Source organism: Cervus elaphus, chromosome 12 (genome assembly GCF_910594005.1).
Source record: "Cervus elaphus chromosome 12, mCerEla1.1, whole genome shotgun sequence".
NCBI classification, from domain to species: domain Eukaryota; kingdom Metazoa; phylum Chordata; class Mammalia; order Artiodactyla; family Cervidae; genus Cervus; species Cervus elaphus.
This window is the reverse complement of record NC_057826.1, coordinates 26,013,135-26,030,612: the sequence shown is the minus strand read 5'-3', so window position 1 is coordinate 26,030,612 and position 17,478 is coordinate 26,013,135. Positions and strand designations below refer to the sequence as shown.

The 17,478-nt window shown below is 40.0% G+C and overlaps 1 protein-coding gene across 6 annotated transcripts in view; it reads left to right on the top strand.

Annotated features, from left to right (window-relative positions):
- Positions 1 to 17,478, top strand: part of SYNE2 (spectrin repeat containing nuclear envelope protein 2) — a 315,690-nt gene that overhangs the window by 250,183 nt on the left and 48,029 nt on the right. For all 6 annotated transcript variants that reach the window (XM_043921131.1, XM_043921132.1, XM_043921130.1 and 3 more), the window contains 10 exons: positions 1,606 to 1,776; positions 2,246 to 2,376; positions 5,379 to 5,583; positions 6,887 to 7,066; positions 7,720 to 7,848; positions 9,751 to 9,905; positions 10,013 to 10,157; positions 11,208 to 11,302; positions 12,524 to 12,758; positions 16,927 to 17,121. In XM_043921131.1, the coding sequence (XP_043777066.1) occupies positions 1,606 to 1,776; positions 2,246 to 2,376; positions 5,379 to 5,583; positions 6,887 to 7,066; positions 7,720 to 7,848; positions 9,751 to 9,905; positions 10,013 to 10,157; positions 11,208 to 11,302; positions 12,524 to 12,758; positions 16,927 to 17,121 (1,641 nt within the window). The remainder of the gene's footprint in view (positions 1 to 1,605; positions 1,777 to 2,245; positions 2,377 to 5,378; positions 5,584 to 6,886; positions 7,067 to 7,719; positions 7,849 to 9,750; positions 9,906 to 10,012; positions 10,158 to 11,207; positions 11,303 to 12,523; positions 12,759 to 16,926; positions 17,122 to 17,478) is intronic.

Genomic DNA, 17,478 nt, shown 5'->3' with positions numbered 1-17,478 from the left:
GGACTGCAAGGAGATCCAACCAGTCCATCCTAAAGGAAATCAGTCCCGGGTGTTCATTGGAAGGACTGATGTTGAAGCTGAAACTCCAATACTTTGGCCACCCCATGCTCAGAGTTGACTCATTGGAAAAGACCCTGATGCTGGGAGGGACTGGGGGCAGGAGGAGAAGGGGAAGACAGAGGATGAGATGGCTGGATGGCATCACTGACTCGATGGATGTGAGTTTGAGTAAACTCTGGGAGTTGGTGATGGACACGGAGGCCTGGTGTGCTGCGATTCATGGGGTCGCAAAGAGTTGGACACGACTGAGCGACTGAACTGGACTGAACTGATGCTCACTGCCAAGGGTACAGTGATAAACAAGAAAATAAATGTTTCTTACCCTCAAAATGCTTCAGCCTACACAAGGATACCTGTAATAAAAGGATGGAGCAACAAGTGTTGACAGGGAGATGAAGACATTGAAACCTCCTACACTGCTGAGACTGTGTGTAGGTTTTTTCCACAAATATATGCTTTCAGTTCTCTTGGGTATATACCTAAGAGTAGAATCAGTGGGTCATATGGTAACTCTATGCAGCATTTAACTTTCTGAGGGAATGGCAAATGTTCCTATAGAGGCTGCACACCTTTATGTTTTCATTGCAATGTATGAGGGTTCCAGTTTTTCCCTGATCTCTCCAACATTCATTTTTATCGAACTTTGAGGATAGCCATTCTAGTGGCTGTGAAGTGGTATCTTGTGGTTTTGATTTCTCTAATGACTGTGGATGTTGTGTGCCTTTTCGTATGCTTGTTGGTTATTTGTATATATTCTTTAGAGAGATGTCTATTTAATCCCTTGTCTATTTTTTAGTTGGTTGTCTTTTTATTGTTGCGATATAAGTGTTTTTCTCTACATAATACATAAAAATTTTTGCACTAAAAAAAAAAAATTTTGCACTTACATATTCTCAGTTGTATCAGGAATCATTTAAATGCTTCAAATTTCAACTTTTCGTAATTATCAAAACACGTTGAAGGATAAAATACAGCCACCATTGCATTTCCTCTCACTTTGCACTTGCTCATCATTTTGGCCAAGCATGTTCCCCTTCAGTTTATGCCTGCTCTGCATGAGTAACCAGATTTAAGTGCCAATTAACCCAGGTAACCCTTTACATTTATAATGCTTTATAGTTTTCAGAGCATTTTCAGAAACACTACTTCTTTCTTTATGTTTTCTTTTATCTGGATGAAAAAGCAGACTTAAGGATTAAATACCTTGCCCAAGGTCAGAAAGTTAATAGGGTGTCACTGAAATGTGAATTCTCAGATTTTGACTCCTCACTCAGTGTTTTTCCCCTGGTCTGCCCCTCTGTAGGCTGAACTCTCTCCATTCTGATCCTTCTGGTCTCAGGGCTCTTTTCCATTCACCTATTCTAAAACTTAACCTTCTTTGATATTTCTTATTCATTTGCCCACCTTCAGTGAATCATCAAAGCTCCACTCTGAAATTAAAATACCTAACTTGGATACAGTGGTAGAGTCCTTAGAAGAGAAAAAAAGAGATGAGCAAGCCTCTTGTTGATGATTTCCTAAATATGTTTCTACTTTTTTGTATAGGTCAACGAGCTCAAGACCTCCACGCAGTCTGTTTTACAGGAGTGGAAAATTTATGATAAACTCTATGAGGAAGTGAATATGATGACAATCCGATTCTGGTACTGCATGGAACACAGCAAGCCTGTGGTTTTATCATTAGAGGCTTTAAGGTGCCAGGTGCAGAACCTTCAGGTAATTTAACCTTGTCTTGGCACAGTGCATTATTGGCAGAAAATTTCCAGTGGAAGAAAGCATAGATGTGGACACAATTGCTGTTATGTTTTCCACAGAGAAACATGAAACGATATTTTAAACAGGAGCATCAAAAGTATAACTTGAAATTTCAAAATGAATTACATGAACCCAATGAGTGAAACTTTGTAAATACATATTGTGAATTTTTCTTCATCTTTCATGCTCATATGATTTCACAATTTAAAGGTTTTGGCTTGGGGTGTTGGTTGTTTTTTTTTTTAAGTATACAATCTTAAGTTCTAGCCTCAAATGAAAGAATGCTTTCTTGGTTTTCTTCTTCACATTTCTAATAATTTACGGCTGTCCTATTAAGGTTTGAGTGTTAATATTATTGTAATATAGTGGCAAGTGTCTCTGGATGAGGCCAGTTCGTTCTGAAGCTGACATATGTGCTCTGTCCTCTTAGACTCTTCAAGATGAAGCTGAGAGCAGTGAAGTGAGTTGGAAGAAACTCCAGGAGGTGATTGGAAAACTCAAAGAGTACTGCCCCTCAGTTGCTGAAATAATTCAAGAGAAATGCCAAAATACTCACACAAGGTACGCTTCAAGATGCAACTTGAATGATAGAGCAGATTTTTTTTATCTTCTTAAAAAAGATAAATAAGATTTTTTCATCTTATTAAGCCTTCTTAATCATCTGAGATAACTGGTTTCCTACTATTCTGGTCTCTCCAGCTTGGAAGGATCTAGTTCATGTAAGATTTGGTGTTGTGAAGGCTATTGTACTTGCCTTGTACAAGTGTTTGATATAATCAATCTAGAACTAAGTACAGCCCTAGTATAGCCACTTTCAGTGGATAGAGGCTAAATGCCCGATGTGATCCTCACAGGCACTAAAAAAGCAGGCAGAAACGGACTGAGGGGTGGCCAGAAGGGCAACCTGTCTTACTGGAACCATTATAAGGTGGAAGAAAGGGGATGTTAGAGTACCTCACAGGAAATATTTGTGAGATTCAGAGGAATTCTTTGATGACCGGCTTATGATTGAAAGCTCTTTTTAAGGAGGGTGGCCCTGCTTAATTCTGAGGCTTTTGCTGTATGGGGTATGAAGATCGGCTCAAAGCTGATTTGCATTAGACAGTGATGATGAGGTTAAGCCACCCTCAGTGATCTTCTCCATCCCTTCTCCATGCACATTCAGCCTCTCCTGTGAACCAACTTGGAACAAGTGTTGAATAAGTGACACCACATTTATGCACCCTGCAGTGGTGTCCTGAGCTCGTGATCTAGTCTTTAGTGGAAGGAAGGGGAGAAGGGAGGGTAAAGAGGAACACAGACACATATCTGATTTCACATACAGAATTGAGACCACCCTCAAAACATTTGGTGGTGCTGCAGGTTGCTGTTAAAGGGGCTGGGTTGTCACCACTGCACAGACTCATTCAGTTGTTAATACAGGGATATATCAGCAGTCGTATTGAAAAAGACTGAAGAAAATGCCACTAAAATGCCAATAGTAGTTACCTCTAGGTTACTGAGATATCAGGTGATTTTTTTTTTTTTTTACTTCCTCTGTATAGATAGGTGGGTAGATAGGTAGATAATCTCAATATAGGTGTGCATAGACTTAAACATACATGTTTTATGGAGGGTTATGAGCATATGTTGTATTGGATGAAATCTTATTTTTAAAACAAATGGTTTTGAGAAAATCTGTGACATACATAAAAGTAAAGCAATTATGCCATTTTTTACCTTTTTCACCCATTTAGCGGGGTCACTGATATTGTGAAACAATCATTCTCACTTGCTTCAGGTGAGAATGTAAATATTATAATGTTTTCAGAAAGCAGTTTGAACATACACCTATAACCTTAAAAATATTTATGTATTTATATTCTTTGATCCAATAATTCTCTTTAAAAAATCTAGTGTAAAACCAATATCTTTAAATACAGAAAAAAAACCTTTGAATAAAGTTGTATCTGAGTGTTATATTTGGAAGCAAAAATTGAAAATTACTTCAATATTCATACTAACTTGGAAACTGGCAATTAAAAAACAGACCATTTATAGACGATTATGTACATCCATTTTAAATTAGGCTTATTTTTTATTAATAACATGACAAAATTTTTTTAAGTGAGAAAGGAAGGCAAAATGTTACAGTCCATATTATGGATTAAAAACAAATTTTTAATTTCTACCTTTTTTTTTAACTTTTCAATTTTAATAAAATGAAAAAAGTATTACAGAAAATGTTTTTCTTATTATGATTTTTAGTTTTTGTAGCAGTTTGACAGTACAACTCAGATCCAAAAAAATTCATACAACTAATGAATGTGCCAGCCCCACAAAATTAGCTAATTTTCATGGATACAAAAATACTTTTATTATTTGCCATTGTTTATAATCCAGAGAAAGAAATGGCAACCCACTCCAGCATTCTTGCCTAGAGAATCCCGTGGACAGAGGAGCCTAGTGGGCTGCTGACCATAGGGTCACACAGAGTCAGACATGACTGAAGTGACTTAGCATGCATGCATGCATTGGAGAAGGAAATGGCAATCCACTCCAGTGTTCTCGCCTGGAGAATCCCAGGGACAGAGGAGCCTGGTGGGCTGCCGTCCATGGGGTTGCACAGAGTTGGACACGACTGCAGTGACTTAGCAGCAGCAGCATAATTTGGTGGTATCTACTCCAAAAGTGAGATATCTAACTAGGCTTCATCAACAGCTCTAGTTATGTTCACCTGGAATCCAAAGGTGATTTTATGTTTTAGCCTGGTCCTCATGGAGACCAGCTATGTAAATCTGGGGCCTGAGTACCCCACTGCTGCCCACCCTCATAGACAGTGTGCTAGCATCCTTTGAAGGGCACACCTGGAAACAATTTTCTCATATGATTAAGATCAGTTTGCACCAAGTAACTTTCTGCTGCAAATCAGCCTAAGTACTAAGAGAATATACAGGAAGTAACATTTCTCTAAAGAACAAAATATTATCAAGTACCCGGTAATATCTGCCATTTTTTTCCCTCAATTCACAAAGAAATTAGTCCTATAACAAAGCATATTTCTACAAAACAGTAAAACATTAAAAAATGTAGAACATAGTAGAAAATAAGTACCCTTTGCTGAGAAGTAGAAAAGTATATTTTTTTAATTTCTACTTTTATATAAGGAACCTGTTGTTTTTGTAATTAGAAAATAAATTTGATGTAAATACATTTTAAATAAGGCCCATCTGAAGACCTGCTTTATGAACAGGAGCCCTTCCCATGTGGAGAAATTTTCATCAGGCAAACAGTTTGGTACTTTTCCTCACCTTTGCCTAAGAGATGTTCATAATACAATAGATATTTCCTGCCAGTCACAAATTTTGCAGATTTTGTTGAGAATTATAAAGTCAATGAAATATCCTAACTTGGAACTCTGTTGGAATTCTGTTTATATATTGATGATAGCATTCATTTTGAAAAGGCATTCAACAGTGTCTTCTTAATTCATCTGCTGTTAGCTTAACGGATAGAGTATGCATTTGCTTTTGCTGCAAAGGAAGAGATGGATGGGGGTCCTGTTTCTTATTTTGCCCTGACAGGTGGACTCAGGTAAACCAAGACATCGCAGACCAATTGCAGAGGGCCCAGAGCCTGCTGCAACTCTGGAAGGCATATAACAGTGCTCACGCTGAAGCTGCAACAAGGTTGGAGCAGCAGGAAATCAAGTACCAACAGCTCGCAAACATCAACACATCTGGGAACAACCTGGCAGAGATCCTGCCCCCGGCCCTGCATGATGCAAAGGTAGGCGTTATGCCCATTGGGAAAAGCAAGGGCAAGACAGCCTGATGGACAGGGCCGTGACCCAGGGAGTAGACAGACCACAGGGAGGGAGCAGAGGGTCAGGAAAGGTGTGTGAGCAGACCATGTGGGACACAGGCAGGGCAGGGACGTGTGGGGCTGGGGGAGCCGGGTAATGGCTCTCAGGTGAGGATCAGGCAGTGGGTAGCTGAGTCAAGGGCACCTGACCACCTCCTTCCAAGTCTCCTCTTTCACTCTAGCAGGTCAATCTCTAAGGTAGAGGCCTCGTACAAAGTCTGCAATTAAAGCAGAAGTGTATCAGCTGAATGTGGTTATCTAAGAAGTAGATGTTGAATCTCTTGATTTAGAAAGAATCATAGATTCGCCCCCATGTTAATAAGGCCTTTCTGTGGAAATAGTGATCTTTAGACTAATATTTAAGAGTTATATACTTTTCTCTGTGGTTTTATTCTATTATGTTAATGAATGGCTATAAAGTAAATACTTTCTAATGTTAAATTAGGTGACCAGACACATTTTGTATCTTTTGATACTATAGGTCAAATAAATAAATATCAGTTAGAGACAAGAATTCAACAGATATGACTCATATTTCTGATCAACTTCTATCTAATCTGTTGTTTAAAAAAAAAAAAAAACAGAAATTCACATAGATGCAATATTTCCAAAATCAGTTCTAAAATTGGCTTGTTCAGTGAGATTCCACACTCCCTGCATATGAATCCATTTATGTTACAAAGTCTCAGACAGAGAAAGGTGTTGGATTGATCCTTTAAATGCCTTAAAGCAGATCCCTAAAGTGTTCAATGATTAGAAATAGAACTCATAAGACTCTACCAAAGTCATCTCCAGTTTCTATGAACTAGAAGCCCCAGCTTTATTTATCCGTGGTCACTTTTAGCTCTGAACTGACAAATTTCGAACTAGCACCAGTGATATGACCACAAAAAGAAGCATTAGCTTTTTTGGCTCTTTAAAATAAATAGTAGGGCCTTCCCTGGTGGTCCACTGTATAAGACTGCACTCCCAATGCAGGGGTCCCAGGTTTGATCCCTGTTCAGGGAACTAGATCCCACATGCCATGACTAAAGATCCTACATGTCACAACTGAGGTCTGGTGCAGCCAAATAATAAACAAAATAAACAGTAAAAAAAAAAAAAAACAAACAGCCACACCCACAATTTCAGGGCAGAAATTCTTCTAGATGTTGGTGGAGTGGCATGAGGTGGGGATTTGTTTTGGGAAAAGAAGAGGAATGTTTTACCAACACTTTTTATCCTCCAGGAGCTGCAGTGTGATGTGCAGAAGACAAAAGAGGCCTTTCTCCAAAATTCCACTCTCCTGGATCGACTGCCACAACCTGCAGAGTCCAACACCCATGTGCTCTTGTATGGTCAAATGCATTCCCTCCAGAGAGCTTCCTACCTGGAAAAGATGCTGCTTGTGAAAACAAATGAATTTGAGGTTCTTATTTTTTCCATTCAAGTTATAGTCTTGGACACTTGTACACTCCCCACAGTTCCTAGTATCTTATGAAGTGACAGTTATTAGTGCTTTGTGGGCTGCACGTTAGGGAAACAATAGAATAAAGACGCCCTAAACATATCTACCATTTGACACGATTTCTGCAGTCATGTGATTCTTCAGTCACATTTCTTCTTTATTGAACATGTTAAAGTGATATATTTTATATACTGTTCAGATCACACAGTATTTGAATCTTCAGGTAGGGTAACTGAGTCATAGAATGGTGCTTAAAGCATGGCCATTTGTGGCATATTTTATTCTCTTTTTGAAAAGCCTTTAGTTCATGAACTCTCAAAAAGATGAACAGAAGGCCATGGAGCTCCAGTATCACACAGTGGGGAAAACACTTAACTAGTAGGACTCTTCTATATGCCCCTGTCAAGCAGGTGGTCTGTTCATCCCTGTGAAGGCTTAGTACTTTACCAAAGGCACAAAGTAAATATCAGAGATGTTCTGGATATTCAAGATAATGAGCTGATAATGAACTCCTTAGGGCTGGAAACAACTTGAACTTTTATCACAAGGCTCTGCTTGCTTCTGTTGTAGATGCACATGAAAACTGTTTCTGATGAAAACTTCTCTTGTTCTAGTTTGTTCTATCACAATTCAAGGACTTTGGGGACCGGTTGGAATCTTTAAAAGGTCTCATTACACATGAAGAAGAGAATTTGGATAAGCTCTACCGGCAAGAAAAAGAAGGAAATCCTGACTTATTCCTGGTATTGCCAATGTTTGTTATTTCTAAGGGCTCAGGCTCACCATAGGATAAAAAATAAGTGACTTACTATCATGTTATAGAATCTATGTGCATCCTAACCCTTGAACAACACTCACTGATGTGTCATTGATTCTTGTCCTATTTTCCCTAGTGTCTAGAAAAGTATGACAACACAGAGATCTATTTTATTTTTTTACACGTTAAATGTATACAATTTATTTGTCAATTATTTCCCTTTTTAATTTTTAAATTTATAATATAATTTTTAAAGATTACTTTCCATATACAGTTTTTACAAATATTGGCTATATTCCACATGTTGTACAATATATCCTAGAGTCTATCTTAAACACAATAATTTATACCTCCCCCTCCTCTCCTCCTGTATTGCCCTTGGCCCTGCCACTGGTAACCTCTGGTTTGTTCTCTTTATCTGTGAGTCTGCTTTCTTGTTATATTCACTAGTCTGTTGTGTTTTTTAGATTCCGTGCGTAAGTGATATCATACAGTATTTCTCTTTATCTGACTTACTTCACTTAGCATAATGCCCTTCAAATTCATCCAAGTTGTTGCAAATGGCAAAAGTTTGTTCTTTTTAATGGCTAAGTAGTATTCCATTATATATGTACCATATCTTCTTTTTACATTCATTTGTTGATGGACACTTAGGTTGCTTCTGTATCTTGGCAATTGTAAATAATGCTGCTATGAACATTGGGTTGCACATATCTTTTTGAATTCGTGTTTTGGAGGGTTGTTTTTTGTTTTTTTTTTTTTTTTGGCTGTACACCCAGGAATGGAAATACTGGGTCATGAGATTTATTTTAATAATATGCCTCAATAATTTCAGTAAACTTTTAAATCTTAAAGTCTTTACTAGTTAGTTTCAGTGAACTGGAATAATCTAGCAATTGGATGCTGTGATTAAATGAATTTTTCTGGTTAGTAGAAGATCAAAAAGTAAACTACTCTATTAAATTAATGGTATTTTTTCCTTCTTTATTACCTTAATAAGTTTAGTATAGTTAATATAGATGAATGAAGAATTAAAGAATTCTGGATCTTGATCATAAGGACCAATATTCATAAGTTAAGAGTCAGCAAACTATGGCATAAGGTCTGAATGCAGCCCCCAGCTGGTTTTGTAAATAAAGTGTCACTAATATAGCCATGGCCTTCCACTGTTTATGTTCTGTCTGTGGGAGTTTTCGTGCTGAATGTTTGCCACAGAGATCGTATGGCTTATAAAATGCTAAAATATTTATGATCTAGCCCTTAACAGAAAAAGTTTGCTAACCCTGACCTAGACTCTTAGAGCACAGTTGTGTAGTGAGAACATGGATATTGTGAAGGATGTTTGCTGAATACATTGTTGACCTAGATGCTGTCCCTAGAATATTGTTTTAAAAATAAAATTTTGGTGAGTTTGCTTTCCTGTGATATCACCATAATATGGATGTTTAAGTACCATGCTTTGCTAGGGTTATTTCAGGGATTGAATTTTCATTTACTTTGTAAATAAATTGCATGCTCTGTTGAAAGTCAAGTTGTTGGCAGACTAAATGGGACTTGAAGGTCTAGTGTGGATCCTTTTAAAAAAAAATGAAAGCTTATTTCCATCTTCTTCAAAAACAGGAATCCAAAATCACTCTCTGTTTCCTGGGCTGTTTTGATTCTGGCCATGTGTGCAGCTTATTCTAGAAAAGTCACAGAATTGATAGGTCTAGGTTCAGGTCCAATTCTGACACACACTAGCTGTGTGACTTTGGGCAAGTCACCTATTTAAGCCCCAGCTTTCCCTCATCTTTGAGATAAGAAAGGCCTATGGGATTTCTGAGGCTTTTCCACCATCTAGGTATCTTAGTGGCATCCAAAAATCTGGAGTTTAATTTCTTTTTCATAGAATCATGTGCTGGCACTGACAGCCCAGTCACCTGATATTGAGCATTTGAACGAAGTGAGCCTCAAGCTCCCACTTAGTGACGTGGCTGTGAAGACATTACAGAATGTGAACCGGCAGTGGATCCGGGCCACGGCGACGGCGCTGGAACGCTGCAGGTCAGAAGGGCCAGCTCTCGCCTCCTGTTTCAATTATGGTAGAATTGACAGTTGAGCACAGTAATGTCATTGTTATGTGGCTCTGTTCTGTTTTTAAACCTTTGCAGTGAGCTTCAAGGAATTGGATTGAATGAAGAGTTTCTTCATTGCTGTGAAAAGTGGGTCCAGCTTTTGGAGAAGATAGAAGAGACACTCAAGGCAAACGTGGCTGACAGCCTTCCTGCTCTTCTAGAACAGCAGAAGACGTATGAGGTAAATAAACCCATGCTCTGCCACTCTGTCCCCCTCCCCCTGGGGCGGTAGTCAGGAGATGAGAGATTTAAGTAAAAATATGCAGAATACCTATCAATCTTCAATCCCTAAACACAGAATGTATGTCTTTAAGCAAATTCAGTTGTCAGTTGATCATTTGCAAAATTCTCACACATTTCATAAATTTCCAAATTTTTTGTTTTGCTGCTCTGTTTTATTAATGACTAAATTCCTAGATTTTTCTGCAGTAGATGGAACTTCCGGCATAGCATTGGTTTCTTAGAATGTGAACATGGTACCCACTTTACCAAGAGCGTGTTAAATACTTCAACTTCTCTTTGTATTTTCACTGCGTAGTTCTATAAAGTATTGAGGCACCTGGTATAATTATAATTGTAACATAAATAATTTTGCAGAGGAGTTTCTCCATACTTGCACTGCTGTATGTTTGAAAATCCTTCTATAGGCAGATCCTGCGTTTCCAAACTACACATGATTAGTCTACTATAACTTTTTAATGTAACTTATTTAAGTCTCCATTGTTACATTAAGGTCATCCACTGAAAATGAAATCTGAAAATGAAAACTTTGAGTTAGTTCCTGAACAGTTTAGTTTCTTCCTCTTCAAATGGATCTAATAGCATTTACTTGAGTCCTAACCTGAAGAAGTGAGACAATGCACGTTTTACTCAGTGCCTCTCAAATCGAAGGAAATGGCAACCCACTACAATATTCATGTCTAGAGAATCCCATGGACAGAGGGGCCTGGCAGGCTACTGTCCTTGGGGTTTCAGAGAGTCGGACCCGAATGAACAACTGAACAACAACAACAACTCAAATCAAAAATGCCCAATACATGGGTCTTAGATGTAGTTATTATTACACCTATTTGCTTCTAAGATTGTATTCATAGGTGCAATGATTAAGCATTTTTTGTAGTTAGGCTCAAATCATATGAAAATAAATTATCTCACATATCCTCTGTAGACTTTATTAGGAAATTCATGAAAACAGTTTTCACTAATATTTTACATTTTAATTCATGTACAGATGTTAGAAGCTGAAGTTTCTATAAACCAGATAACTGCTGATTCTTATGTTACCCAATGCTTACACCTCCTGGACACAGCAGAAATAGAGAAGAGGTAAGCTCTCCAGGATTTGTGATGGCTGTGAGAATGTGGAAGGCGATGCAACCGGGTGGGCCTTCCACCACATGAATCTTAACATCAGTGCCTGTGGCCATGTGATTGATAGAGCACTATGGGGCCAGTCTTCTGGCTGTATATTAGAATAAAGTCTTGCTTCATGGCCATAAAAACATCAGGAACCCTTTTCCCTGTGGTAGAAGGGTGGGCTTAGCAGATCAGATGATTTGCAAGCGTGTGTCTGCCAAGTCCATTTAACTAACTTTTTTATTCCAAAGGGTTCTTGTATAGTATGTTTTCCTCTCTACCTTCAGCCTCATGATATTTTGCTATTAAAAAATAAATTTCAAAGTACTGCTGTTCCCAGCAGGTGGCTATGTCACAGTTGTGAAAGAAGACACTTCTTTCTATGCCGCACGTGGGGCTGGGGTCTCTGGGCAGTTCCAGTCGGGCTGAGCAGAGCCCCTCAGACAGCCTGGTGGCACTCGCTGCACCTGCTCACACCGTCAGTGCGCCTGCCAACAAGAGCCCAGAGTGGGCCTGGCCTCCTGAATGACTTCTCCATACGTCTCCACAGGCATTCGTTTCCTCCCCGTCATTACCCATATGCTTCTCAATCTTCTTTCGGCATAACTAAGAAATTCAAACCCCATTTCTTCCTAGCTCCGAAGTAATAAATTCAAGCCAGTTTCAAGATGATTAACTACTTTTGATCTGATTAGCACAGCAAAGCATGATTTTTCCCATAATAAATAAAAGGCCCTATTTCTCACATGAAGGGTATTATTTATCTGGGAAAGAAATAGTTGAGTAGTTGCAGAAAGCATGTTCTTTATTGCTGAAATTATGTAGTGTGCAACCCTCAAGTAATCAACAACATTACAAGGGACCTACCTGTTCCTCTGTTTGCCATTGACCCCGTGTTTAGTTTTCCATAAAGCACTTGGCATAATCTGTGTCAAAATAGCTTGTTTGAGGTCATGCATGTCAGCAAAATACCAGGCCATGTGCAATTCTCTTCTGCTCAACACCTTTCACCAACACACACACCACCCCTGCTCCAGCCCCAAATTCCCCATCATGTTTAAGTTGAATGGTGCTCAGATCTAAAATAGTCTTTCTAGGTAAAAATGGCAAATCTGAGTTCCTACTACATGTTGGTAGTTATTTTTTCTACACATGGATGTCAGAATTCTCTAACCATGTATTTTCCCCAAGACCGGAATTTGTTTGGAAGTTCACGAGGCTCAAGGCGCAGTGGCAGAGCGCGGCCCAGGGCGTTCGGCAGAGGAAGGGCAACATCGATGAGCTGGTGAGGCAGTGGCGGTCCTTCACCGCCTCCGAGGGGGACCTGCTCCGCTTCCTCGCCGACACCAGCCACCTGCTGTCCGCAGTGAAGAGCCAGGACTGCCACAGCCTCCACCAAACGAGAAGCCTGATCCATGAGCTGAAGGTAGTGTGTGCCCAGCAGCAGTGTGGGAACCACAGCGTGCCTTTATTTAGAAGATGTTTGTTCGCTTCAGGGTTTGTGTTTTCTCTGATGCTCAAGTGTGCTCTCTGCAGTGGGGAGGCCAGTTGGTCATGGGGACCTGACTCAGCCGTGTCTCAGCCTTGTGGGGTCAGAAACCCAATCTTATCCATTCATCCAGAAATAGCGAGGCTCTCCTGGGCTGTGGGCACTGAGGTGGACAGGGGATGGGTAGGGGGAGTGCAGAAGTTTGGGGTGACAGACCTTTACAGCCTTGTGCTTCAGTTGTGTCTGACTCCTTGCAACCCTATGGACTGTAGCCCACCAGGCTCCTCTGTCCATGGAATTCTCTAGGCAAGAAGGCTGGAGTGAGTTGCCATTCCCTTCTCCAGGGGATCTTCCTGACCCAGGGATTGAACCCTTGTCTCCTGTATCTCCTGCATTGCAAGCAGACTCTTTACCATTGAGCCACTGGGGAAGCCTGACAGACCTTTAAGGCACTGACAAATATATAAATGATTACCACAGTAGTAGTTTATAGCAGGACTCCTGCTTACTCGTTTAAAAAAAAATTTTTATTTATTTGGCTATACCAGGTCTTAGTTGTACTCGGGATCTTTTGTTGCAGCCTGCAAATTCTTAGTTGCAACAGGAGAGATCTAGTTCGCTGACCAGGGATCAAACCCAGGCCCCCTGTATTGGGAGTGCAGTCTTAGCCACAGACCACCTGGGAAGTCCCAGATTCTTGCTTACTCTTGAAGGGCAAATTCATTTAGACAACAACATTTCTAATCTAAAAGTTGCTTGATGAACATAGGACTTAGAACAATTAGTTGGCGATTCCCAGGGCATGTTCCATTGAGCTAGCAAATCATGCGTCACATTAGAGGGACAGTTAAACAAAACAAACCAGCACTCTTCAGAAGTCCTATAGTTGCCTCATTTGTTTATCTAGGTGTCAAATATTAATTGAGTACCTGCTCTGTGCCGGTCACTGTTCTAAATGCTGGTTATATTGTGTGGACTGTTAGAAGACCTCTGCTCTCATGTGGCAATCAGACAAATCAATAAACAAGAAAATACTAGTTTGTCTGATTGGTGGAGAAAATCAGACAAATTGAAAAATAAAGAAACTATCAGACTGCAACATGACATATGTGGGTCATTAAAATAGGGCCGATGATGGACTAAGAGGCTGCTTTAGATTGGGTAATCTCTGGGGAGGCGACATTTAAACTGGAACCTTAGTGATAAGAAGGAGCCAACTGTGCAAAGAGTTGAGGGTTGGGGTGGGGAGCAGTTCAGACAGAGGAAGCAACTTTCCTGAGTCCCTAAGATGGCAACAATCTTAGCAAAAAAGAGGAAGAAAGAAGGCTCATACGATGGGTGTAGCCAGTAGGCAGCAGTGATAGAAAATGGACTTGAGAGGTCGTCATGGAGGAGCATTTTTGGAGAGAGGCGTGACAGCTGCATAACAGTCTGGGTGTAATAGGAAGCTGTTGAAACTGGAAGAGGAGGCCACATGATATGATTCGTATTTTTAAAGGTCCTCTGGCTGCTCTGAGGGGGGTGGATTGCAGGTAGGGGTGGGGTCACAGAAGCAGGAATCTCAGTGTATTACCTCTGTTTATTGCGGCATCACAGCTAAGAGTTCTTACTCTCTCACACAGTTCTGGAGGTTGTCAGGGCTGTTAGGCGAATCTCAGCCGGGGTCTCTCAGGCAGCTTGAGTCAGATGGCGGCTAAGGCTGGGCTCATCGGAAGGCTCCCTCACTTTCATGTCTAGTACTTCAGCTCTGGTGTTGGAAGAGTCCCTTGGACTGCAAGGAGATCCAACCAGTCCATCCTAAAGGAGATCAGCCCTGGGTGTCTTTTGGAAGGACTGATGTTGAAGCTGAAACTCCAATACTTTGGCCAGCTGATGCAAAGAGCTGTCTCATTGGAAAAGACCCTGATGCTGGGAAGCATTGAGGGCAGGAGGAGAAGGGGATGACAGAGGATGAGATGGTTGGATGGCATCACCGACTCAATGGACATGGGTTTGGGTAGGCTCTGGGAGTTGGTGATGAACAGGGAGGCCTGGCGTGCTGCAGTTCATGGGGTTGCAAAGAGTATTGGACATGACTGAGTGACTGAACTGACCTGACCTGAACTTCAGCTCAGACAGCCAGGATGTGGAGCAGCTGGGGCTCCTTGGGCTTCATTGCCTGCAGACTCTACATGTGGCGGCTTCCAGTAGCTGGACTCCCTGCATCCGGCTCATGGAGTCAAAGGTGCATGTCCCAGGGAAGGAGAGCCAGGGAGAAGCTACACCACTTTTTAGACCTTGCCTTGGACACCAGCCACTTCTGCCATCCTCTGTTAATCAAGGCTATCACATGTGCCCACAGGGGTTCAAGAGGAGGGGGTAGAGGTACCACCAGTTGATGGGGAAGGGCAAGGTTCTAGAACTGCATGTGGGGCTAGTAATATTGTTGTGGCCATTCTGTGGAAAATACAGTCTGCTGTAACTGACGAGGCTGTTTCAGTGGTCTTGGTTAGTTGTTAGGATGGAGAAGAAAAGGGTGATCACAGTGAAGATAACAAGGCTATTTGTAGATGAAGTTTACAGGATGTGCTTATGGTTTGGATATGGCAGGTAAATAAAAATCTAAATCCAGGTGACTCTGGGTTCGGAGGTTGAGGATCTTGGTGAATAGTGTGCTGCTGACCAATCAGGGGAGACTGCATGAGAAGCACGTCTTTTGATGAGTTCAATCTGAAATGGCTAAAAGATGTCTATGACAGTGGCTATGTCAGCAATACTGAATATTAGAAGGACAAGTGTGGAGGGGCATTATTCCTTGAATTGCAGGGTTTTTTTGCATTTGGTTTTCATGGGGTGTTTTGTTTGTTTGTTTGTTTGTTTTGATTTTTCGGTCATATGGCTTCTGGGATCTTCGTTTCTCAACCAGGAGTTGAACCCAGGCCCTGGGCAGTGAGAGCTTGGAGTCCCAACCACTGGACCACGAGGGAATCCCCTCTTTTTTGCATTTGGGCTATCCTAAAAGTATTGTTGAAACTATCTTTGTAAATAAATGCTCAATTGATTTTTTTTTAATATCAGTTTCCATTTTGAAAATGCCTATATTATGTCTCCCTTGAGAAATTTGAAAATAAAGGAAGTCTTATTTACAACAGAAATAAAAGCCATTTTTTTCTTCTGAAACCAAATGCTTTGGAAATATGAATCAGTTGTAAAGTTTTTACTTCATTTTTGTAATATAAATACTTGGTTTCAGTCCCTTTTAAAGGAAAATCTATATGATATCCAAAGAGAATTTTTAAACGTTATCCCATTAGGGCAAACACTGATGTGTATAAGTGTTTAAGTGCTCAAGTACCTTTTTTATTTGTTCTCTCCCTTTTAAAAAAAATCATTTATTTATTTTGAGTAACTAGTAATTATCAAACATTATAGTTGTACAATATTGATAAGTATAGAATAAAATACAATTTTTGGAAGACAATTTCTTTATATTATTGTGTTGGCCTCTGCAACATATCACCATGAATCAGTCACAGGTACACGTATGTCCTCTCCCTCTTAAACCCTCCTCCCATCTTCCACCCTATTGCATCTCTCTAGGTTGTCACAGAATGCTGGATTGAGCTCCCTGTGTTACACGGCAAATTCTCACTTGCTCTCTTTTTTACATATGGTAATGTATTTTCTAGCATAACATACACATTCTACTCATGTGGGTTAGGAGTAAGCTGACTATACCATAATGGCAATAGGTTTTTGCTCTTAGTATCAGATCTAATACTCCAGTCATTTTCTTAATACTCTTGAATTCGTTTATCTTGTAGACTTTTATTCTGTGAAGTGTATTTTTATACACTTCTAATCGGTAAACTAAACACCTTTTATCAGTGCTTGGAAATTATTTTAAGAACACATCATTTGGTGGTATGCTGTCTACTCAATTAAAATATCAGCCTTTGATGTGAATGAGTGTGTGTGTGTATTCTAACCAGGTTTGTTTAATTTATATCTAGTTTAACATTTAAGAGAGGCTCTGAGGGAAATAACACAAACACATGCAAAGAGTCATATTTTGATCACATCAAAGGCTTAAGCAAATTACTTTTTTTTTTCTTTTTTTTTTAAGAATAAAGAAATTCATTTCCAGAGGTGGCAGACTACCTATGCATTAACCTTGGAAGCTGGGGAAAAGTTACTGAACACAGCTAACCTGGAAACTAAAGAGTCAGTTAACAAGAGAATCAGCCAACTTCAGGACAACTGGAAGGACAGAAAACTCCAGCTCGGAGAAATGATTAAACAGTTCCAGAGCGCTGCAGAGGTAACTCAACATTTTCTTTTCCTTTCATGGTATTTAAATGTAGTACATAGAATTTTTGTTTGCTCTGCAAAGATGGCAATGATTTTAGGAAATCACCATGTTGTGGGTCTTCCAAGGGACCTTAGGTCGGGTCCTGCTGATCCACAAGTCATGATAATTACCTAAAATAATAATATAACACTGGAAAAGCTTAATGTTAATATCTAAATACTTGAGGTGCTCTTTTATATTTACCTTCATGAAACAGGAAACTAACTCATGTTCAACGGAAGTTCAGTAACCAAAGCTAACGTTCCACGTGTAGTCTGTCTTTGAGTCTAGTGTATGAAAATAAATATAGTGATGCTTCAGCTTTCT